The sequence below is a fragment of the Cnephaeus nilssonii genome (genome assembly GCF_951640355.1).
Source record: "Cnephaeus nilssonii genome assembly, chromosome: 15".
In the NCBI taxonomy this organism is placed as follows: domain Eukaryota; kingdom Metazoa; phylum Chordata; class Mammalia; order Chiroptera; family Vespertilionidae; genus Cnephaeus; species Cnephaeus nilssonii.
This window is the reverse complement of record NC_137086.1, coordinates 10,990,230-11,015,242: the sequence shown is the minus strand read 5'-3', so window position 1 is coordinate 11,015,242 and position 25,013 is coordinate 10,990,230. Positions and strand designations below refer to the sequence as shown.

General features: G+C 40.7%; 1 protein-coding gene and 1 long non-coding RNA gene across 8 annotated transcripts in view; one reads left to right on the top strand and one right to left on the bottom strand.

Annotated features, from left to right (window-relative positions):
• Positions 1-420: 420 nt before the first annotated feature.
• Positions 421-9,533, bottom strand: LOC307112281. Of its 2 annotated transcripts, XR_013814687.1 has the most exons (4): positions 9,429-9,533; positions 8,901-9,088; positions 7,294-7,395; positions 421-521 (listed from the first exon to the last, which is right to left on the bottom strand). It is a non-coding gene; the product is annotated as an uncharacterized lncRNA (long non-coding RNA). The 2 variants fall into 2 exon arrangements; XR_013814688.1 differs by having other exon boundaries at positions 8,901-9,523.
• A 250-nt stretch (positions 9,534-9,783) lies between these two features.
• Positions 9,784-25,013, top strand: part of ASXL2 (ASXL transcriptional regulator 2) — a 79,716-nt gene continuing 64,486 nt past the window's right edge. For 2 of the 6 annotated variants that reach the window (XM_079792720.1, XM_079792721.1), the window contains exons 1-2: positions 9,974-10,113; positions 10,750-10,853. Coding sequence is in view for 2 of the 6 variants with exons in the window: in XM_079792718.1 (XP_079648844.1) it covers positions 9,790-10,113; positions 10,750-10,853 (428 nt within the window). In the remaining 4 variants the exon portion in view is untranslated. Of the gene's footprint in view, positions 10,114-10,749; positions 10,854-25,013 lie in introns of all 6 variants that reach the window. The other 4 variants (XM_079792718.1, XM_079792719.1, XM_079792724.1 and 1 more) reach the window with 4 other exon arrangements.

Below are 25,013 nucleotides of genomic sequence, written 5' to 3'. Positions count from 1 at the left end.
ATGGGTCAGAAGTTCAGGCATATCTTAGCTGGATCTTCCACTTGAGGTTTCACAAGGTTGTCTTCAAGGTGTCGGATGGGCTATGTTTCTTTCTGGAACCCCTTTCTGGGTGGAGCTCCTTTCTAGAGTTTGGAGTCCTCTTCCAGGTTGACACGGTTATTGGTCAAATTCAGTTCCTTTGCCCTAGCCAGCTTGGCTCAGTGGATAGAGCATGAGCCTGCGGACTGTAGGGTCCTAGGTTCGATTCCGGCCAAGGGCACATGCCTGGGTTGCGGGCTTGATCCCCAGTAGGGGGCGTGCAGGAGGCAGCCAATCAATGATTCTCTCTCATCAGTGATGTTTCTATCTCTCTCTCCTCCCTTCCTCTCTGAAATCAATAAAGAAATATTTTAAAAAAAAATTCAGTTCCTTGCAGTTGTAGGACAAAGGGACATGATCTTCTCTCTGATAGGCAGTTTACTTTTAGCACTTTGCTTCTTCAAGTCTTCAAGGCCAGCAGGGGGATCTTTCAGTTCAATCGACTAAAATAGAGGGGTTTTATTTGTTTTGTTGTTGTTTTTTTTAATGTTTGTTTGTTTGTTTGTTTATTTATTTATTTTTTAGTGAAAGCAGTTGTATTACAGAAAGGCTTCCTGCTGCAGGGAGGGGACCCAAGCCCTGTCTTTATTGATTTTTACTTATTTATTTATTTTTAAATGTATTTTTATCGATTTCAGAGAGGAAGGGAGAGGGAGAGAGAGAGAGAGAGAGAAACATCAATGATGAGAGGGAATTATTGACCAGCTGCCTCCTGTGCACCCCTCACTGGGGATTGAGCCCACAACCCAGGGATGTGTCCTTGACTGGAATTGAACCTGGGACCCTTCAGTCTTCAGGCCAACATTCTATCCACTGAGTGAAACCAGCAAGGGCTGTTTTTTTTTTTGATTTTTAGAGAGAGAGGAAGGGAGAAGGATAGAGAGATAGAAACATCGATGAGAGAGAAACACATCGATCAGCTGCCTCCTACACACTTCCCACTTGGGATCAACCAGGGCATGTGCCCTGGCCAGGAATCAAACAGGCAACTTCTTGGTTCCTGGGTTGACGCTCCATCGCTGAGCCCCACTGACTAGGCAAGATGGACTTTTTTAAATGACATAACCTAATTAAGGAAGTGACTATCCCATCACCTTTGCCATAATCTACAGGCAAGAATCAAGGCCTGGGTTTTCAAGGAGAGAGAATTATAGAAGAGGGTGACTCATGGAGGAAGGGGGCTCACTCTAGAGTGTGTCTGTGTGTCTGTCCACATTCACGCTTGATCTTGTTTTGAGTATATACTTTAAGCAAATTATATTGTCTACCTATCTGTCTTGTTCATAGGAGCACCATGGTCTATAGCCATTGCCCCTCGAATCGGGATGATCTCATGACTTGCTTTGACCAATAAGAATGGAAAAAGTGATATTGTGCCAGCTTCAAAGTCTAGGCCTTGAGACTCCTTTGCAGCTTCTGCCTTTGGCCTCTTGATGTGCTAATATCTCCGCTGGGAGGGAAGCTGGTCTAGCCCAGTAAATGAAAGAAGGCCAGTGTGGAAGAATACCAAAGTCCCAAGCCAGCAGTCAAGGTCAACTGCGAGAAATGTTAAGTCATGCCAGCTTGGAGCTTTCGGTCCAGCTAACTCTGCAGTGAATACAGCTATGTGAGTGAGCACAGAAGAGGAACCACCCAGCCTACCCACAGAATCGTGAGAAATAACAAATCAGTGTTGTCTTAAGCCACTGGTTTGGGGGTAGTTTGTGACACAGCAATAAGTAACTGAAATATGTATTTCTACACCAACGCCAGTCAGTCATTGTTCCACGGTTGTTCCTTCAGGCATTAAGACCCTGGCTTTGTTTGGTCTGCCCTGCTCGTGAGTCAAGCCGTCTCCAGGGATCAGGGAAGACTCTCAGGCAGAGAGTCCCAGATGCTTGCAGGAAGGAGCTGTCAGCGTATACAGGAACACCGGGTGCTGAGCGGATGTGTCGGAAACCAGCCACGTTTGCTACAACCTCAGAACCTCTTTTCCTCCAACTTGTAAACATACTATATGTGGAATGGGGGTGGGAGGTGGAGAAGAGGAGGCTTCTTTGAGGAACCAAGGACATTAGAGTGGACGGTGCCTCTGGGAGGCACCACCACCTGGGAAAACTTTGCAGAACATGGAGTTGGGACTCTCAAAGACTGAGATGGGGGGCCTACCTCATTATTGTCATCTTCTCCGACTGTATAAAAGCTGGAGTCCGCACGGCCTGGCGTCAGACTGCATGCATAGAACCTTACGTTGGTCTCTGCCTCCTCGCAGGTGAGCTCACTTACTATTCCTGCTGGATTTCTCTTTAGCCTCCTATCAAATCTGTGGTCATTCTCACCTCTCAGCACCTACCTGTCTCCCAGCCACTGCTCCTGAGGTCCTCACCAACTCCAGATCCTGTCCTGTTCAAATTTAGTTCATTCAGCGTTTCTGCTATATCCCATATCAGTTATTAGTGTTTTTCCCATATCAGGACTTTTCAACCTTAAGAAGTCTGAAAAAAGGGATTTGTGAAAAAGGATCTCATCGGACCTGGGCAGGGTAGCTCAGTTGGATAGAGTGTCTGCCCCACATGCCAAGGTTGTGGGTTTGATCCCAGGTCAGGGCACATACAAGAATCAACCAATGAATGCATAAATAAGTGGAACAACAAATCAATATTTCTCTCTCAAGTCAATAAGTAAAACTAAAAGGGATGGAACCATGAAAAGGAATCTCATGGGTCAGATGAAATTACAGGAAATCTCAGGTGTGATTATCTCCATTCTAGCATTGTAGGGAGATTATATTTAAAGTTGCAATAGATGTGATATCGTAGGCTGCAGAGTTGTTCCCAGGTAACAAATGTTGGTAATTAACATTTCAAAATAGGAAAATCTTTCTTTTGTCTGAACACTCAAAAAGATAAAGTGAAGCAAATTTTGTATGTATACCAAGATGAGCTGTGTTCCTGTATTTGGAATACAAGGAAGTGGTTCTACAAGGGACTAACCAAAGAAATTTACTTCCAGTTTATTAAGACCACAAGAGCACCCTAACCGGTTTGTCTCAGTGGATAGAGCTTTGGCCTTTGGACTGAAGTGTCCCAGGTTCGATTCCGGTCAAGGGCACATGCCCAGGTTGCGGGCTCGATCCACAGTAGGGGGCGTGCAGGAGGCAGCCGATCAATGATTCTCTCTCATTGATGTTTCTATCTCTCTCTCCCTCTTCCTTCCTCTCTGAGATAAATTTAAAAAAGAAAAAAAGAAAACCGCAGGAGCAAATATCACAGCTTTTTGTATTACACATGCAAAAACATTCAGGTTTAAAATATCCAGATACAAAAGAAAAACTAAGTTTAGAAGAAAACCTTAGTCTTAAACCAAAGATCAGAATTTATGGTGTATTATTTACTTCTTCTATGGACGGCAAATGGTGGCAAAAATAAATGAGGTTTTTTTGTACTTCTTACGATAGTGATTTAACTGTCTACCATCTATCAAAAACTGCCATCCATTTTATCTAATCCTCAGAACAACATCCACTTTGCCAACTAGTTCTAGTTTAAATTCATGACCACACATTTCAAAAGGAGTCTCTCACGCTGCCAAGCAACCTACTGCACTTCCTTAGTATGTCCTCTCCCCATTTTTCCAAAACAATTATTTCACACATCCTCTCCTCTCCTCAAATCTCCCACATCCTCCTCCACTTCCTCAGTCCTGCCCACCTCTTCCTAGACCCCTCTCCACCTCACTCCATTCTAGGTCTTCTTTATATTTCATGAACATACCAAACTCTCTCCTCAACGTTAGGGCCTTTGAAATGCCCCTTCCCTCTAATTGGAATGCTCCACACCCTGATCTTCTCTAGGCTAGTTCCTTCTTGCTTTCCTTGTCTTCTGTTTCAGCTCAGATTCTCAGAGAGGCTTTCCTTGTGATCTAAAGATGCTCCCAACTCAGTCACTCTCTTGCACAACTACTTGTTTTATTGTCTTTCAAGCATTTATCAATATCTAATATTGTCTATTTATTTCTCTCCTGTCTCCACTCGAATAAAGCTCCATGACAGCGTGACCTTACCTGCTTTACCTACCTGGTTTACTTCTGTATCCTCAACACCCAAATCTGAGCCTTGGGTGTTGAGACTAGGTTAACATGGCGGTATGAGGGGCAAAACGGCTGTTAAGGATTGTATCACTCCATAGTCCTAACAAGCCTGTCACATGATAGGCTCAAAATGAATGTTCATTGAGTACATATTCTCAATTTTTGGCAGATGAAGAAACTGAAGATTAGACAATCTAAAGAAATTGCTTCAGTTTATCCAAGTAGTAAGTAACAAAGTTGGGACTTGAACCTAAATCCTTTTACATCCAGGCTGTGTCCCCATCTATGTAAAATATCTCTTGCCAGGATGAACATTTTATAATGTGTTTGGTTTCTGAGGACTATTGTGAATGTGGACAGCATTTAAGACAACTTCAGAATGAATAGTCAAATTCCTCAGGCAGAAAACCAAGGAGATGCTGAGGACATCTGGCTGGACAAAGCCCGTGGTAACCAAGGAGCAGCATAGCCTAGCTATTCCCAGCTTGCTCCTGGCTGGCCTCCAAATCCACCGCCTTCCTTCCTGCTTCCTACATCTCTGAGTCTCTGACCACCTGCAGTCCAGGCCTGTTGAAGTCGGCTCTGGTTTTCCCTACATGGCCATGAAGTGAACTAGTTCATGCCTGTCAATAGTATCCAGATTCATGCCTTAGAGAACATGGGATAGGGTATTTTCCAAGGGGGTCCATTAATTCTAAATCAGCCTTTATACATCAGTCTTAATTCTCAGGAAGTTGCCTTTTTATTTCTCTGCAGAAAATGAGAACCTTGTGTTGACACTTCATTAATTCTCAGAAGCAACAGGAGAGAAAATGGGGTCTCAGCTGTTGCCTTAAATAGCATTTAGGAAAATCTTCACATATAGGCGAGAGTCTCAAGAGATACTGAATTTAAGAGATCATTTGTTGGATTTTCTTCAGAAACCAAGATCTAAACAGGTTATAAAATTATCATTTATTGAATGTTAATGTATACCTGTCATTATTCTAAGCTGTGTATTTATTTGATCTTTATAAAAAAGTTACGAAATAGATACTATCAATATCACACCCATTTTCCACATGAGAAAACTGAGGCCAAGAAAGATTTTTTTAAAAATTTGTCTGAAGTCACATGCTTATGTGGTGAAACCAGGATTTCATCTTCACCACCTGTTTTGTGTTTGCTTGTTTGTTTGTTTTTGCTATGAATTCCTCTGGCAGTTTGTTGAAGCCTATTGACCCCTTCTCAGAATCTCTTTCAATGTGTAAAGTACATAAGATTACAAAGACATTTATATTGACATACAGTGATCAGCTTATTAGAAAAACAACTTGGTGATATGACAATATATGTGCTTCATTTAAAAAAGGTTTTTATTGATTTTTAGAGAGAGAGGAAGGGAGAGAGAGGTGGAAACATCGATGAGAGAGAAACATCAATTGGCTGTCTCCTGCATGCCCCCTACTGGGGATCAAGCCTGTAACTGGGCATGTGCCCTGACTGGGAACCAAACCAGCGACCTCTTGGTTCATGGATTGATGCTCAACCACTGAGCCACACTGGCCGGGTGTGCTTCATTTTCAATGCATTACGTGACACGATCTAGTGGCAGGTCTAAAATACTGAAATTGTGATAACTGTAATACAATATAAAAATATCTGTGATTTCTGTTAGTGACAAAGTCATAGGTGACAAATCAGTTTAAAATTAGTGAAAATAAAAACATAATTTTGTCTCAGCTACTGTCCAAGTACATTCCCCTGGACTCCAGGTTGGGAACCCTGATGTAGAACCTGAGAACATAATACTCCCTGCAGTGCAGCCAAGCCCTCCTAACTGGCCTCCCTACTCCTAATGTCACGTATTCTCCCTGCCCCACCACGCTCCTCACTGGCTGTCTTTACAAACCATGACCTAGGAGGCTCCTGCTTGGAGCGTTGCTGGACACTCTCTCTAGCCCTTATCCCCATAGGGTTTGTTACCTCTCCTCTAGCTCACTTTGGGATCTTGCATACATATTTATGGTTACATAGTATTTAACTTGTTTATAGGTCTTTCTTACTTTAATATGAGCTATTGGGGCCCTGGCCAGGTAGCTCAGTTAGTAGTTCGAGTGTCATCCTGATATGCTAAGTTTGTGGATTCCATACCTGGTCAGGGCACATACAAGAAGCAACCAATGAATGCATGAATAAGTGGAACAACAAATCGATGTCTCTCCCCTTTGTAAAAAATAAATAAATAAAGAGCTATTTTGGAGTAGGGACTGTGTCTTGTTTATTCATTCATTCATTTATCTATTTATTCATTCAATAAAAATGTGCTGAGCACTTTCTCTTTTAAGGTGCTATCCTGGGCACGGCACATATAATAATGAACATGACAGATATAGTCGCGGTCCTCATTGCTTTGTAGTCTTGCATTCCTTCCTGGTCCTCAGTATTTGGTTCATGGCTGAAAGCTAAAAACTAATTTATTTAATTAAACTCATTTATTTAATTTAATTAAGTTAATGGCAATGAATTCTTATTACCACATGCATTATATACCTAGTCTAGGCCCAAACTAAAACATAACACAGAAATATAAAGAGTACTTGAGTATCTTTTTACCATATGGACAGAAGTTCCTTAAAATTTTTTTTTTCTTTCTCCAATCTAAAGATATAGAGTGGCTGAATGAATTAAAAAAAAAAACATATGCTACCTACAAGAGACTCACTTCAGCTTTAAGGGCCCACACAGACTGAAAGTGAAGGGGTGGAAAAAGATATGCCATGCAAACGGAAACCAAAAGCAAGCAGGTGTCCCTGTACTTACATCACACAAAGTAGACTTTAAGCCAAAGACTGTAACACGAGACAAAGAAAGTCATTCTATAATGATAAAGGGATCGATTCATTGAGAATACAACATTTGTAAATATTGATGCACTCAATATAGGAGCGCCTAAATATACGAAGCAAATATTAATAGATGTAAAGGGAGAAATAGACAGCAACACACAATAGGGGGCTTCAATATCCCACTTTCAGCAATGGATAGATCACCCAGACAGAAACTCAATAAAGAAATATTGGAGCCCTAGCTGGTTTGGCTCAGTGGATAGAGCGTCAGCCTGCAGATTCAAGGGTCCCGGGTTCGATTCCAGTCAAGGGCATGTACCTTGGTTGCGGACACATATCCAGTGGGGAGTGTGCAGGAGGCGGCTGATGGATGTTTCTCTCTCATTGATGTTTCTAACTTTCTATCCCTCTCCCTTCCTCTCTGTAAAAAAAATAAAATAAAATAAATAAAAAGAAACATTGGACTTAAATAACATGTTAGACCAGATGGACTTAACAGACATTTACAGAACATTTCATCCAACAGCATCAGAACACACATCCTTCTCAAGCACACATGGAGCATTCTCCAGGATATATCGTATGTTAGGCCACAAAACAAGTGTTAATAAATTCAAGAATTTTGCAATACTATCAAGCATCTATTTTTTAAGTTAAATCTTTATTTGTTGAAAGTATTACATATGTCTCCCTTCCTCCCCCGCCCCCCACCATTGACCCCTTATCTATCAAGCATCTTTTTTAGTCACAATGATATGAAAGTAGAAATTGATTATAAGAAGAAAACTGGACAATTTACAAATATGCAGAGATTAAACAACATGCTCTGAACAACCAATGGGTCAAAGAAATCAATGAGAAATCAAAATATATCTTGAGATAAATGAGAATAGAAATACAACAAGCAAGCAGTCCTAAGAGTGGGATAAAGCAAGCAGTTCTAAGAGAGAAGTTTATAGTAATAAAATCCTACCTTAAGAAAATTTAGAAAAAACGCTCTCAAATAGACAACCCAACTTTATACCACAGGAACTAGAAAAGGAAGAATAAACTGAGTTCACAGTTGATAGATGAAAGAAAATAACAAAGATCAGAGTAGAGGCTTTTAAAAATATTTTTTTTCATTGATTTTTAGAGAGAGAGGAAAGGAGATGGAGAGACAGAGAGAAAAACTGAGAGTGAAACATACATAGGAATTGAACCGGCAACCCTTTAGTGCATGGGACAATGCCCAGCCAACGGAACCACACTGGCCAGTTGCTATTTTTAAGAGTACAATTCAGTGACATTAAGTACATTCATAGTGGAACTTTTTCATTATCCCAAACTGAAACCCTGTACCTATTAAATAGTGACTCCCCATCCTCCCCTACCCCAGCCTCTGATAAAACTTGTTAATTTTTATACAAGTATGTTTAATCAGGATTCTTAAATAACTTCTTTTATTAGTTAATTATATTTTAATTTAGATTTCACTGATACTCATGAAGTAGATACTGTTTTTAAGTGTTTATTACCTAATGAATTTCCTCTTTTGTGAACTGTCCATATTTGTCCACTTACTTCTGGGGTATAGTGTGATGTTTTAGCAGGGGTACTGTAGTGTGTTTTTCCCCACTGGATAAAAACACTTTAATCAAATTAATTTTAGATAGCTTCCATGCAGCAGCAGAGAAAACCTAGGAAGAACAGGTTTTCTTCCTAAGAACAGTAGATACTCTACTTTTCCCTTCTTTTAAAAAAACTATTAGTTAGCTATCACTAATAATCATCATTAATAGTTCTTATTAAAAAAGAAACAAAATCTTCTTTACATAATCCCCAAATGAACAGTTAATACATACAAAATATTGTCCATAATTTTAGGGGGTCCATGAACTTCTGAAACCCTACATGGACTCCAACTATTGCTCTCACCTGTCTTACCTCCCAAGAAGCAGCCCCATACTCAGGTCTGTTGTAGAATACGGTAACTTCAGTAAACTGGAAGCTGCTTCTTGAAGCAGGTGGCCTTAGGAGATCAGTAGGCGTCATTACACATTTTTTTTACTTTGCAGAGAATAAAGATGTGGATAACTCGACCGAAGATGCCACATTCCTGATCGTTTAGGAGGCTGTTACAGACAATACAAATAATGGTTTCTGACCACAGACATGGCTGAATCATTCAGCAAATATTTACTGGGCGCCCGATATGATATATTACAGGCACTGTGCCGGAGCCGAGCTCACCAAGTTTGACAGGCATTCGGGGGAGATGGAAAGGGCTCTGGGCTAGCAATCTGATTTTTGTTTTCTCTACAATCCTAGACTTGGGAGCTTGGTACATCACTCCATTCCAAATTGCTTCGTGCATTTCAGTGGAGGAGAACTGTTCCAAGTCTTCCAAAAGATAACTTTTGTAAAGATAAACATGGACACATAAAAAAAAACACACGCAAGTACGAGGCTTACTGACGGTGATCGTTGGGAGGCTCGCCCCCAGAGGGAAGAGACTGTCTATTCCAAGTCTGGACAGCCCAGGCGGCGCCCCGCACAGGGTGGCCATCCGTTTCCATGAGCCTTCCGGGACGGAGCCAGTTCCGCTTCCGCAGGGGTGGGCGTGAGAGCCTGACGCCACGCGCAGGCTGGCGCCGGCCTGTCCTCACGCGCATGCTCCGGAGGAGAGGGGGCGTGGCGAGGCGCGGCTACCGCCGGCTCGCTCTCCCAGCTGCCGCCGCGCGCGTTGGGTGGGAGGGGGGGGGGCGCCCGCGCGCGCGCGCTCGTTCGCGCTGCCGGCTGCGTACAGTAGTGACGGCCGCGCGGGAGCGGTCACATGACCGTAGCGGCTGCCTGTACAGTAAGGACCCAATATGGCAGCGGCGGTAGCAGTGGCAACGGCAGCAAGACCGGCCGCCCCTTAGACCCCCCCCCCCCCCGCACACCACCCCCGGCGCTTCCTCTGCTTGGGTGCTCCTCCGGCCCGACTTCCCCTTTCTCCCACCTTTCCCGGCGCCGCGGGAAAAGCAGCGCGGGGCAGAGCAGGCAGGGAGGGCGGCCGGAGCCCGGACACGGGAGCCTCCCAGGCAGTTCAAGACCCGACATGAGGGAAAAGGGCCGTAGGAAGAAGGGCAGGACCTGGGCGGAGGCCGCCAAGACGGTAAGGGGGAGGAAGCGAAGGGGGAAGGCCGGGAGGCTTTCGTTCCCTCGCCGACCTCCGGAGGCAGGGGGAGGGAGGTCATTGGCCCAGCGACCCGGCGGAGGGGGGCACAAAACCGCGCCGGGAGGCGGCGGTTCGTGTCGGGCTGTGATCCTTGTGGGAAGGGAGGCGCCCAGCGGAAGAGGGTCGTCGCGGGCGTTGTGCTTCTCCCTGCGGCGGCGGCGGCGAGCCCTCGACGTGTGTGGAAGCTTGCCTCTCGGGGTCACGTCGCTCTCGGCCCCAGTCTGTGGCGGCCCCCGCCCCGGCATGGGGAAGTCTGTGGTGCTTGCACGGTCACCGGTTCTCCTCCCTGGTGCGGCCGAGGACCCCCCCTTGGATGTGGACGGGAGAAGGCTGGTGCGTGCACCCAGCCCCGGAGAGAAGAGGGGAGCTCAGGAGCTTGCTAGGACGGACCCGCTGGAGCAGACAAGGCGTCTGACCTCGGGCTCCCCGCTCCTCTGGGCTCCCCGGTCCCGCGCGAGGTCACGAGGCCCCTGTTTTTGTTTGCTGTTGGAGCTGAAAGTGCAGGAGGTGTTTAGAAACCCAAGTAACAGGTGGGACTTGTAGAATTTTTTTTTTTTTTTTCTGTTTCCGTAGAGACCTACTCTGAACAAGGCAGCAATGCATGGCGGGACGTGTAGTTTACCCGGCCTTGACTTTTCCGTAATTAAAGTGATGGTGGCTTCGCGAAGTTGTACTTAGTGGGTAAAACCATCTTTTTTTTTTTTTTTTTCCCCCTTTCTAAATTTGCTATAACGAGACTTAGAGGTAGGTTTTAAAAAAATAGGACTATTTAGGATTCGTGAGAACTGTGTTTTATGAAAAAAAAAGTAAAGTGTGTGTATACGTGTGGAGGTGAGGAGGCCGCAGAAAAGGAACAGGACCTGAAAACAGCCTGTTAGCGTTGGGAAGTGAGAAGGTGTGGAGGCACTGTCTTTAATGGTGAATCATGTCAGTAATAACTTGGACACCATGGGGAGCCCTTCTCAACGAACCTTTATCATATGATCGGTTTCTTTCTGCATGAGATGTTTCTGAATACAGTATAAAAGTAATAAATGTTCACTCTGGGAAATTGGTGAAGATTATAGAAAACCTATAAAGAAGAACATTAAAAAAAAATCACATATTTCACCCCTCAGCTATATCTGTTAACATTTTGGTATATGTTAGGGGTGGTATATGAGCCTTAAACTGTTTCAGCTGGAAATGTGAAGAAGTAAATAAAAGCACGTTTTATTTATTGAGTGTTTTTACATACAGTTTGTCTTCATAATTGTGACTGCTGGTAGTTACCCTCTAAATGATTTAAACAATTCTATAGAAATAATTTCCTTGGTGGTCTGGAAATTGCCCCTTCACAGAAGACTGTTTTACTTTTTTTCTAAACTTGATGAATACCTAAAGAACTCTTTCCTTTTATTAAAAGGAGGATGGTAAATTTTAATTGTAAACTTTAACTGTTAGGTAAGCAGACCCTAACCCTAGTTATGTTAATTAATTTTGTCTCTAGAATCTTAGTATTTTTTGAAGTATTATCTCTTTGGATGAAATAGTCTAATCATTGGGAGATTGTGACAAATAGGAAAAATTTGTTTACATCTGTTTATATTTACCTGTAATGAATTGGTATGTTTATTTATAATAAACATTTCATGCTCTAGCTAGCTGTGTGAAAAATAGTATTTTAAAGATGGAATACAGACTAGTTTTTGTTTCTTAAAATGTTTTTATTGATTTTTGAGAGAGAGGAAAGGAGAGGGAGAGAGATAGAAACATCAATGAGAGATCATCTGCTTCCTGTACACCCCCCACTGGGGATCCAGCCCCCAACCTGGTCATGTGCTCTGACCAGAAATCGAACCACAGGACAACTCCCAATCCACTGAACCGCAAGGACTGGGCAAGACTAGTTTAATTAATAGAGTTCTAAGTGAGTTCCTGAAGGGATCAGTGCATTAGTGGTTTGGTGTCTTTATTTTATTCTGGTAAATGTATAAGGCTTCAGTCTAGCCAAAATCTAGAAAATACCATACCCTTTTTGGTTTGTTTTATCATCTATAAAGTGAGGAATTAAAGTAAACCTCAGTGCTCAAAAGATTTCTGCTTGTAGGACGTTTAGAAGAAAATGTAAGAGGAATAAACAAAAGTAGATGTTTAATATTTTAGACTTTAGAATGAGATCAGAGAATTGGTGATTTGACAAATGGAAGTAACTTTGACCTAAATTAAGAAATAGTGCCCTGGCAGACTAGCTCAGTTGGTTAGAGCATCCTCCTGATATGCCAAGGTTTTGTGTTCATTCCTGGTTAGGGCATATACAAGAAGCAACCAATGAATAGATAAATAAGTGGAACAATAAATAGATGTTTCTCTCTCCCTCCTTTTCTCCCTAAGATCACTAAAAAAAAAAGGGGGGGGTGCATATATTTATAAGATCAAGAAAACTAGGATAAGTAATTTTTTATTTTTAAATCCTCATCTGAGGACATGCTTAGAGAAAGAGAAACATCCATGTAAGAGAGAAACATCAATTGATTGCCTTCTGTACATTCCCTGACGGGATGGAATGCCCCCTGGTATGTGCCTTGACCAGGAATCAAACCAGGCAACCTTTCGGTTCAAAGGATGATGCTTAACCAACTGAGCTACTCTGGTCAGGCAGGAGAAGTAAGTTTTAAACTTATTTCATATTATTACAGTCAAATAAATATTCTAGGAACACAGTTTCAGCAAGGACATAATAAATGATGAATACAGGCAGTATCTGCTTCTTATTTTATTGTGTTCTTGGTACCTGTATTGCAGAGCTGTCCTGTTTTAGGGAGCACTATTAAAATAGGGTTATATTCCTGACTAATAATGAAGCAACAGATAAAATTATTCAATCATTTATATACGTACATGATATGGGTGTGTATGTGGGTAAATGAGAGCTACATGGGTTGATGTAAGGTTGCTATGAGCAATCTAAAGAAAATAGTCCGGCTGGTGGTTGAGCACCAACCTATGAACCACACCAGGAGGTCATGGTTTGACTTCCGGTCAGGGCACATGCCCAGGTTGTGGGCTCCATCTTCAGTGTGGGGCATGCAGGAGGCATCCAATCCATGATTCTGTCTCATCATTGATGTTTCTGACTATCTCTCCCTCTCCCTTCCTCTTTGAAATCAATTTTTAAAAATTACAAAAAATAAAAAAGAAAATAATAAGATTCATAACTATTATATAATAGTAAATTATGCCATTTTGCCAAAAGGCTGATTAAATGTATAGACAGGTTCCAGTAACTAAGGACACTATATAGAGTCTCCCTGCTGATCTTATTTATATTTGTCTTATAAAAATACACTATTATAAAATGCATTATTCGGGTGAGAGATCTGTAGAATAATGTTTGGTGCAATTTAAATAGAAAAATTTATAGTAAGAGATACTGAAAAGCATTACACTTGACTCTAATGTTCATTTATGCTTATTTAAAAAAAAAGACATGGTATCATCTAAATATTTGATGACATCCCTGAGGAATTTAGCTGTTTTTGCAAAGCAGAGCTTTCAAAATAGTACAGTATAATATTGTTAATCCTGTTTCTTTCTTTTTTTTTTTTTCTTTCACTTTTCTCTTGTCACCCACCACAACTAGGAAAGCATTAAGAGAGAAAAACAGCCGAAACCGGTTTGGCTCAGTGGATAGAGCGTCGGCCTGCGGACTGAGGGGTCCCAGGTTCGATTCTGGTCAAGGGCATGTACTTTGGTTGTGGGCACATCCCCAGTGGGGCGTGTGCAGGAGGCAACTGATCGATGTTTCTCTCTCATCGATGTTTCTAGCTCTCTATCCCTCTCCCTTCCTCTATGTAAAAAAAAAAAAAAAATCAATAAAATATATTAAAAAAAAAAGAGAGAGAGAAAAACAACCTAAGAGGACAGATTTGTTGTGATTGTAGGTGGAAGGGACAGAGACACAGACCTTCGACATGTACACTAGAGATATCTTTGGGTATCTTTTGGGAGTAAAGTAGTCCAAGTGTGATGAAGTGAAGTATGGGTGGTAGAGCTGAGGAGCACAGAAGTCTGTAGTGTAGATCTGTAGCACGTGGTTTGTAGACTGAAGAAAAAGTGGTTTGTTTCTTTTGGATGGCATTTATATAGACTTCATTTACATGTTAATATTATTTTGAATGTATATAGATTTTTTTCTTTCTTTTTTTATTGATTTCAGACAGAAAGGGAGAGGGAGAGAGAAAAACATCAATGATGAGAGAGGATCATTGGTGGGCTGCCTCCTGCACGCCTCCTACTGGGGATCAAGCGCAAAACCCGAGCACGTGTCCATGACCAGAATCGAACCAGGGACCCTTCAGTCCACAGGCCAACGCTCTATCTGCTGAGCCAAACCAGTTAGGGCCATAGATTTTTATTTTTGTCATTTATCTAAAGTTATTTAATGTTGGGGAATAAGATGGAAGATAAAAAATTTCTGTTGAAGGAGTAAGACTTTTATGTAGGAAGTATAGAAAATAGAAAATTGATTTTAGAGAGAGGAAGGGAGCGAGAGAGAGAAACATCCATCTGTTGCCTTCCACATGGGGATGAAATCCACAATCTGGGTATGTGCCCTTGACTGGAATTGAACCTGGGACCTTTCAGTCTGCAGGCTGACTCTATCCACTGAGTGAAACCAGCTAAGACTAAAAAAATTTTTTAAAAAAAATTTAAAATGATTGAGAAACTGCTCTTATCCATGATTTTTATTTTTTATTAAAAATATATAATTATTAATTTCAGAGAGGGAGAGAAAGATAGAAACATAGATGAGAGAGAATCATTGATCTGCTGCCTCCTGCACGCCCCCTACTGGGGATTGAGCCCGCAACCTGGGCATGTGCCTTAACCTAGGATGAAACTGTGACCTCCTGGGAAGGTCAATGCTCAACCTTTGAGCCACACTGGCCGGGCTGATCCATGATTTTTAAAACAAAAACTATGTTTTATTGAGGTATAATTGACATAAAATTATATTTCAACATTTATGAAATTGCTATCTGCAAGTCTGTCTGCTAGATGATTTGCTGCAACACTTTCTTGAGTGATCTTACATCTTGCCATAAAAATGAAGTAAAGTTTCCCTGTGTTTTGCTTCTTGAATTTTGTATTATTTTTTTTAGTTCATCCCTCCTTCTGTCCTGTTCTTATGTACCACAATGCTCCTAACTCATTGAAGAAAAAAATCAAAATCTAATTTTGAACACAAGTTAAACCTCTCTGTGAAAGATGCTGCTGCTGCATCTCCTAGAATTCTGACAGAAGCTGAGAAAATCAGGTCAGATGTGCAGAAGTCCTTCCTGTTTCATCATCCACAGAATCTATCCACCCTTCAAAGGCTGTGCAATTTTGCTGTCGGTGAAAGGGCATTATGTTTTCATTACAAACACTGTCTGGAAAGAGGCCAGTATGTGGAAGATACAATTATAGGGAACTGACCAGTAGGTTTTTCTAAAACCTGCTATTTGTGTCCTTTTTACAGAATAAACTCTGAAACCCCTTTGGTCCTGTATTTTTTCTTTCCATGTCTCATAGAGGCCATCAAAGTTTTTAGTATTATGAAATTTGGTATTTTTAGTGCAGTTTGATTTATCATGTTTTTAGTGTGTGTGTTTTTAATCCTCACCTGAGGATATAGGATGTTTTTTATTGATTTGGAGAGAGAGGGAGAGAAATATCAATCTATTTACCATGAGTAACTTTTTTAAAATTGAAAACCCAGGTATGTGCTCTGACCAAGAATCAAACCTGCAACCTTTTTTAAAAAAAATATATTTTATTGATTTTTTACAGAGAGGAAGGGAGAGGGATAGAGAGCTAGAAACATCGATGAGAGAGAAACATCGACCAGCTGCCTCCTGCACACCCCCTACTGGGGATGTGCCTGCAGCCAAGGTCCATGCCCTTGACTGGAATCGAACCTGGGACCTTTCAGTCCGAAGGCCGACGCTCTATCCACTGAGCCAAACCGGTTTCGGCTCATTATTATTTTTTAAAAATATATTTTTATTGATTTCAGAGAGAAAGGGAGAAGGAGAAAAAGATAGGAACATCAATAACGAGAATCATTGATTAACTGCTTCCTGCACACCCCGTACTGGGGATTGAGCCTGCATCCTGGGTATGTGCCCTGACTAGGAATTGAACTGGTGACCTTTCAGAGCAGAGGGCACACTCAACCATCTTAGCCACACTGGCCAGGGCTTAATCTTTTTTAATTGGAGGTAAAAGAAGACATTGTTCTCACTTTCAAGAGAATACAATTTGAGTAAAGTTAGTCAACTATATTAAGTGTTGTTTGTCAGGAAAACAGGTGGAGTATTTCTGTCTTGTTTGTGAAAGAAAATTATTTCAAGTCCCACCTGGGTATTTGCCTCCAAAGACCCTTTTGCGTTATTCTGTGATAATTTTTACTTTTGATCTTGCTTGACAAAATTAAAACTGGTTAAATGGTGAATACACATGTACTCGGTCCTGGGCCTCAGGGGACACTGTAAACATTATTAATTATAGTGCCTTCTGAGTAATTTGATCCATCTTTTAGTAAAAATTATGTTGTAAAAGACTTTTCATTGGAAGATTCTTTGGTTTACTGACATTTAGCAGTTGATACTACATTTAGAATGGACTTTCATTGGGGTTCACAGCTTGGGATGGCCTAAATCATTCTGAATCTTTAACCCTCTGATATCTGAATTATTTAATAGCTGGTTTAGCCATATTCAGTTTCAAAGTGCTTAATGTTAGTGACTTATTTCTAAATAGTAACGTAAGATTTAAATATATTGCTATTGATTTATAGTGGTTAGTTTTCTATATGATTTGAGTGGTTCTGACAGATTTTGTAAGTTTATGCAGATGGTACCATGAAATATATTAATATGTAGGAAATATTTTCTTTTTTGTGTGTGTTGTATGTGTATGTGTGTGCATACACATATAGATGTAAAATAAATGGTTAAATGGTGAATACACATTTTTATAAGAAAAAATATAATGGAAAGAAGTTTTATAAATATTAATTACCCATGAAAGACATAATGGGGAATAAAAAACTTTTTCATAGCAATTTGGGAATAACCTTAACAATCTGGATTTGATGTTGGTTCTAACATTTATTATGTCAGCTTGGAAAATTCTTTAAACAAGTGCACAAACATTAATGTGTATAAGAATCATCTGGAGAGCTTGCTATAATGTAGATTTTTATTCAGTAGGTCTGCTGTGTAGCCAGAAAGTCTGTATTTCTTTTTTTTTAAATATGTTTTTTTTATTGAGTTTTAGAGAGAGAAGAAGGGAGAGGGATAGAGAGATAGAAACATTGATGAGAGAGAAACATTAATCAGCTACCTCTAGCACGCCCCCTACTGGGGATCCAGCCTGCAACCTAGGCATATACCCTGATAGGGAATTGAACCAGTGACCTCTTGGTTCATGGGTTGACGCTCAACCGTTGAGCCACAGTGGCCGGGCCAGAAATTCTGCATTTCTAACAAGTTCCCAGGTAATGCTGGTGCTTTGATCTAAGGACCACTTTTGGAGTTATAGAGATTTATACTAAGTTTTTTGTTTCCTCAACTTTAAAATAGAGATAATAGTAGAACTTACCATTTGGGATGTTAGATGAGAATGTATGAAAAGTTCTTTTTATAATGGCTAGTATGTTGTGAACACGGTTAATATTGTTGAAAAATTAATAAATATGGATTATTTTGTATTTCCTAATGTGAGAAAACTATATACTGTAAAGAGGTTATTTCTTAGCAAAGATTCACAGAGGTTTGAGACTACTAACGAAAAGCCTTTTAACCTCAGGGATACCATTTGCCACTTGTTTCTGAAGGTCATTGTGTAAACACACAGGGACTTAAACTAGCTGTAAACAAGTTTGGGAACCCGTCTCTTTCCTGCTTTCGGAGATTCTGTACCAAACCCCACTCTCTTGACTTATACTTTGGGAACTGCCTCTGAGAACACCATGTGGCAAGGAATGGCAGGCAGCCTCTAAGAGCTGAGTGACTGCTGGCCAAAAGCCAGCACAACAGAAAGGAACTGAAACCTGCCTAGTGAGACCCTAAACAGAAAACCCAGTTAGCCCATGTCCAGAATCCTTCCACACAGAAACTGAGATAAATTTGAGTTGTTTTCACCTAAGATTTGTAATAAAACATAATCATAAAGTAAATTTGTGTTGGGGCTGTATAATAGCAAAATAGTAATAATACTGAAATTTGGTGGAGGGGGACTCGGTGAGGATTGGTCTTAGAGGTTTGACCTGTGTAGTCAGGGATGATGGTTAAAACATTTAGAGGTGAGTATGGGTAAAGGCATTCCAGGCAGAGGGAAGACTGAAAAATGCAAGGTATGTTTGATGCATAGCTAATTTACCTTGGAGTACTGTGAAGCGTAGTGAAAAATAGGACCAAAAAAGGTAGGTTTGGGCCAAAATGTGGAGAGTCATAGAAGTCGGGCTGACAAGTATTTTTATTCTAAGAGTCATAGGGAGTTTTAATGTAGGTGATAACATCTGTGTTTCAATCTAATTGGGCCATTTGTGGGATTTATTAGTTGTAGACAGGTTTGAGGGTTAGAGCAGGACTCTTTGAATTAAAAGGATGGGCCCTCGCTGGTTCTAGGTTAGGATTGGTGTGTTATTTTTTGCTCTACTGATGTTGAATTTAAAATAAATTTAGTTATAGTAATATGTAACATAGGTTTCCTATTTCACAAAAATTTCATGAATAATTTAAATTACAGAAATTAAATTAATTTGGAAAAGTAGAGAAAAAAGTCACCATCATCTGACACAGTATAGCTTAACATTTGGGACTTCTAGTCTTTGATATAGTTTTCTTTACTTTGTAGTTGTAATCAATCTCTTTCTGTTTCTAATCTGCTTTTTTTATGTATTAAGAAGTATTTTATGTGTCATTCTCTGAATCATTGATACAATCACTTGCTTTTAATTTTTAGACTACTAGTATGGTAGATGACATTAGTTTCCAAATTTTGAATTGGCCTTGTGTTCCTGGGGAGGGGGGAATGAAATCTCGCTTGGTTGTGGTATAATATACTTTTTATATATTGTGCTGTATTTGCTAATATTTTGTTGAGGACATTCACAGTTATGTTCATGAGGGATATTAATCTGTAGTTTTCTTGGACTATGTCTGGGTTTTGGTATCAGAATAATGCTGCCTCATAAAAAAAGCTGGGCATTCTTCCTCCCAATTTTATTTCCTGAAAGAGTTTATAGTTGATACTCATTATTCGTGGGTTCAGTATTGGTGAATTCACCTACTTGCTAAAATTGACTCTTAACCCCAAATCAATGTGCATGACACTTTTTGTGGTCATTCATGGACATGTGCAGAGTGGCAAAAAAATTGAGTCACCTGATGCCAACATTTCCAGCTGAGGTCCCTGCTAAGATCGAGCAAGGTGATGCTCTGACCATGCGGATTCCTGCAACAGAGAGGAATTGACAGGAATACTCCAGCCTTAAAGAAAAGAGGAGAAACAGTCCAGAGATGGAAGACGCTGACGATGCCTTGCCATGCTAGCAGTCAGCAGCTGTGCATCATTGCAGGTTGCCCAGGACCAAACCAGAGAGGGTTGGACCTGTATTACCACCACTTGTCCACCATCCAGAACTGAAATATCATTACTGACATGTACACATAAGGAACTGTTTGGCATTGAAACTGGACTCAGAACTGTTGGACATTGAAATTGGGACTCAAACATTTTTTGTTCTTATATGTTTATTTCTGGTCTACAGATGCAAGATTTTTTAAAAGAAAGAAACGGGAGATGCCGGAAAGGGACCATTGTCTCACTAATAGAAAATATGTAAAAGGCTGGTCAACCTTGAAGCTCTGAAAAGTCAGAGCCAGCCACTCCCTATCTAATTGAGACAATGGTAACTGAGGCAACTTCCCCATCAAATAATCATGTAAATCCTTACTGATATGATAACCCACTTATTACCTGCCTAAGGGCTATGGGTGTATCCCAAACCTGCTTAAGGGTAATGGGTGTATCCCATAGTCTCAATAAAAGGGATAGCAAGGCCAGAGCCTAGCGGTAGTCCTCCCACTAGAGGTGGCCTCCCGCCTGGCCCCTCATATCGCCACATTAAATTTCAAAAAAAAAAAAAGTGTGATGCTCTGCCTTCTTGTTTCAGTTCTCATAGTGAAAACGTGTGTGTGTGTGTGTGTGTGTGTGTGTGTTTTCTAAATGTTTTTATTGATTTTTTAGAGAAAGAGAGGAAGGGAGAGAAATACCCTATATATTATGTTAGTGGCAAGTGCTATGGGGAAAAATAAAGCAGGATAGCTAGGAAATGCTGGGCTGGGTGTTTGCAATGAAAAAAAATATTTTTTTTTAATTGACTTCAGAGAGGAAGGGAGAGGGAGAAAGAGAGAGATAGAAACATCAATGATGAGAGAGAATCATGGATCGGCTGCCTCCTGCAGGCCCCACACTGGGGATTGAGCCTGCAAACGGGCATATGCCCTGACTGGGAATTTAACTATGACCTCCTGGTTCATAGGTCAACGCTCAATCACTAAGCCACACCGGCTGGGCTACCATCTTAATCATTTTATTATACTTAATACTACTGAACTGTACACTAAATCTCTAGAACTTTTTTCATCTTGTAGAACTGAAACACTGTAGACATTAATTAATTTTTCATTTCTCATCTCCCCTCATAGTCCCAGGCAACCACCATTCTACTTTCCATTTCCATGAGTTTGGACTACTCTAGATATCTCATGCAAGTGAAATCATACAATGTTTGTTATTTCATGATTCACCTATTTTACTTAGCATAATGTCATCAAGGTTCCACCATGTCATAGCATGTGTCAGAATTTCCTTTTTTTTTTGTTTTGTTAATCCTCACCTGAGTATATTTCCTTTGATTTCTTTTAGAGAGAGTGGAAGGGATGGGGAGAGACAAAGAGAGAGAAACATCGATGTGACAGAGACACTTTATTGGTTGCCTCTCGCATGCACCTCAGTATCAGCCGGGGATCGAGCCTGCAACCCAGTTTATGTGCCCTTGACTGGAATCAAACCTGGGACCCTTCAGTTCTTGGGCTGTTGCTCCAACCACTTAGCAAAACTGGCCAGGGCAGAATTTCCTTTGTAAGTTTATGTATGTTGTATGTGTGTGTGTATACCACCTTTTGTTTATTCATTGGTCAGTGGACACTTAGTTGGAATTCAGGTCATTTTCAGTTACAAACATGGCTTCAGTAAATATTGTTGTACATATATATTTGTGTCCTTGTGAGACTATCCTATATAATAAAAGGCTAATATACAAATTGACCAAATGGCCGAACGACCAGTTGCTATGATGGGCACTGACCACCGGGGGCAGATGCTCAACGCAGCCTTTCCTGCCTCTGCGGCAGCACTAAGGATGTCCGACAGGTGGCTTAGGGGGAGCGGGCCTAAGCCATCAGTCGGACATCCCCCGAGGACTCCTGGACTGTGAGAGGGCACAGGATGGGCTGAGGGGACACCCCCCCCCTGAGTGCATGAATTTTGTGCACCGGGCCTCGAGTAGTCATAATAATTTTTATATTGGAACTAGATGCTCGGTGCACGAAATTCGTGCATGGGTAGAGTCCCTAGGCCTGGCTGGCGATCAGGGCCAATCTGTTGGGCAACCGGCGGGGCAATCAGGGGCCCCGCTGGCACCCACCTTGGCTGGCCTGGCGCCGCCCATTCGCTGGCCCTGCCCCCCGCCGCCAGTGCCGGTTTCATCCCTCTGTGTGGCGACCAGGGGGGCCCCTGCTGGCACCCACCTTGGCTGGCCTGGGGCCTGCGGGTTGGGGGCAGCTCCTGCATTGAGCGTCTGCTCCCTGGTGGTCAGTGTGCATCATAGTGACTGGTCATTCCACTGGTCATTCCGCCATTTGGTCGATTTGCATATTAGGCTTTTATTATATAGGATTGCTGGGTCAAAGACATATCCATCTAAGCCAAATTGTGCTTCAAAAAGGGTTGTATCATTTTACAGCAGTGGATAACAGTATTTGCTCTCCACATCCTAGACTTTTAGTCATTTTCACCTTTGTCAATTCAGTGGGTAAAAAAAAAAGCTGGTTTGATTTCAATTCTATATTTGTGATTATATGACTGTGGTTGAACATCTTTTTAGATGTTTACTGAACAATTGTATTTCTGTTTCTCTTTATATTCTTTGTTCTTTATTTTGAATTGTTGGTGTTTTTCTCATTGATTTATAACAACTTACTCTGTGTGATATGTTTTCTATTTTTTTCCTGGTTTTCTTTAGATTTTGTTCATGGGCATGCATGTGCATGCATGTAGTACCAAGTTTTTCATTTAGAAAAATATTTTTTATTAATTTCAGAGAGGAAGAGAGAGGGAGAAAGAGAGATAGAAACAATAATGAGAGAGATCGATCTGCTGCATCCTGTACGCCCCACCCTGGGGATCCAGCCTGCAACCTGGGCATGTACCCTGACTGGGAACCATACCGTGACCTCCTGGTTCATAGGTCGATGCTTAACTATTGAGCCATGCCAGGCAGGCTGATTAAAGATATCTTTAATGACAACATAATGTATCACTGTTTTCAATTTAGAAATAATTTATTGAGTTCCTCCTGTCTTTCAGGCATTGTCTAATTGGATTACCATAAAGATAAAGAGGCCTGTGGTTTCTGCTTTGCTATTGAACTAGAGATCTCTTTGGGAGGGGGAGTTAAATTCATTTATTATCTTAATATTGGGAATTTTGATTATTTTTGTAATTGTTACAAATAATAACTGCAGTGAACACCTTTGTGCCTAGATCTTGTATGTATTTCTGTTATTGTGCTTTTATAGATTGCTGGAAGAAAAGTTATTGGGTAAGAGGATATCAATCTTTGAAAAGCCCTTAAAGTTACATGTTACCAAATTGTTTTCCGAAAGGTGTATCACTTTACTGTCCCAGCTGGGTAGTATGTGTGTGCCTGTCTTACCGAACCTTTGAAGGATTGACTATTTCCACTTTTGAAAATTTTTGCCATTTTATTAGGTGACAGATAGACTTTCAGGTATAGAATGGAGTGGAGAAGTTAAGTCAGATACAGAGAATGGCATGAGCAAAGGTAGGATGTTGGCAGTGTGTGTTGCAGGATATTGACACTCCCTTACAGTTTATTCCTTACACAGCTAGCGTTCCATATTAAGCCCACTCTTGTTACCATGCCTGGCTATATGTCATATAGTTCTCAGCTTAAATGTTGGGTAGTCATTGAGGCCTGACTGCTCAGAGTTATCTCTCTTCTCATTTACTATGAGCCTTATCACCCTGTTTTGTTTTGTTTATTGCACTTAAACCACTATTTAAAAAATATTTTTTTTTGGCTTACATATTTATTGTCTGTTAGAATTGCTAACTTTCTATCTTTTCAGAAAGTTCTTCCATTTTCTTTGTGGATTTGACAAAGTTAGTTAGTTGGTACATAAGTGTTTTATTATTTTGTAGTTTCTGTTATTTGAAATATTGCATAATTTTCATAGGAAGAATTAAAAGGTTCTTTACCTTTGTTTCTGTAGTTTTTTATGTCTTTTTGAGTATTTCTTCTCATATTTATAGTTGTCTTTCTCTCCCTTTCCCATCTTTTCTCCACCCTAGTTAGGAACAATAGGACTTGTTTCTTGTTCATCTTTGTATTCCCAGTTTTTGACACTTAAGGAGTACTTAGTAAATGTCCATTAAAATAAGAGTTAATTTTAGGAGTAGTGTGGATGTGTAACTGATGGAGAGGGAGTATATATAGCATAAGGCTTAGGAGCAAAGAATTTTGTTCTCCATCACGTATTAACTGATGTGACTGTGGTCAAGTGACTTATTTTCTCTGTGCCTCAGTTTTCGTATCTGAAAAAAATGTCATAATAGTACCTACCTCATAGGTTTGTTGTAAAGATTAAATGAGCTAATATATGTAAAACACTTAGTATAGTACCTGACACTTAAATGCTAGAAAAACATTGTTATTATTAATTCTTCAGAATTTTGAGAAAATTAGGTTTTGAGAACTTTTTTTGTTGTTGCTTAAACTAGGGAGTGCATATAACATATGGACTTCTTGGATAATCAGATAAAAACAATCTAAGCTAGGAATGAACTATTTCAGAATGACTTGATTAGAGCTGTTCAGAATTGCGGTAAAACTACCCCTGGACTTACGAAGCCAGCCTTTGTAATCTCTGGTTTTCCTAAGCTGCCTCTCTGTATAGATTTGTATTTAAATATTCTCAGCCACTTCTTATATTCAAGTTTCTGCTCCTGAATCTACAAACTTATTTGCAATTGCACTTACCTTTCATCTTTCTTGTTTAAAAAATATATAGAGAGAAGCATTTTTATTATTGTCTAAAACCTGTGTTCCTAATTCCTCAGTCAACCATCACAGGTTTTAGACCTCCCATAGATAGGCACTAGGGATACCAGAAGAACAAGACAGATGGTCCCAGCCCTCCTGAGCTTATGTACCAGTGGGCAGGACAGATGATTTAAAATGCAATTATAATAAATATAGTGTGATAAGTACTACTGGGGGTGTATAGAGTGCTGCTGTAGGAGCATAAATACTTTTGAAACTATGGGAGGATGAAATGCCCAAGGGCCATAGAAATTAAGACAAGAGAATCCTGAGGAATATCAACATTAAAAGATTGTGGAGGATGAAAAGTTGCTGGTGAAGAGGTAGAAGGGAAACAAGGAGAGTCTGGTGTCACAGAAGCTGAACAGAGAAGTGCATCTCAGGACAGAGGTAG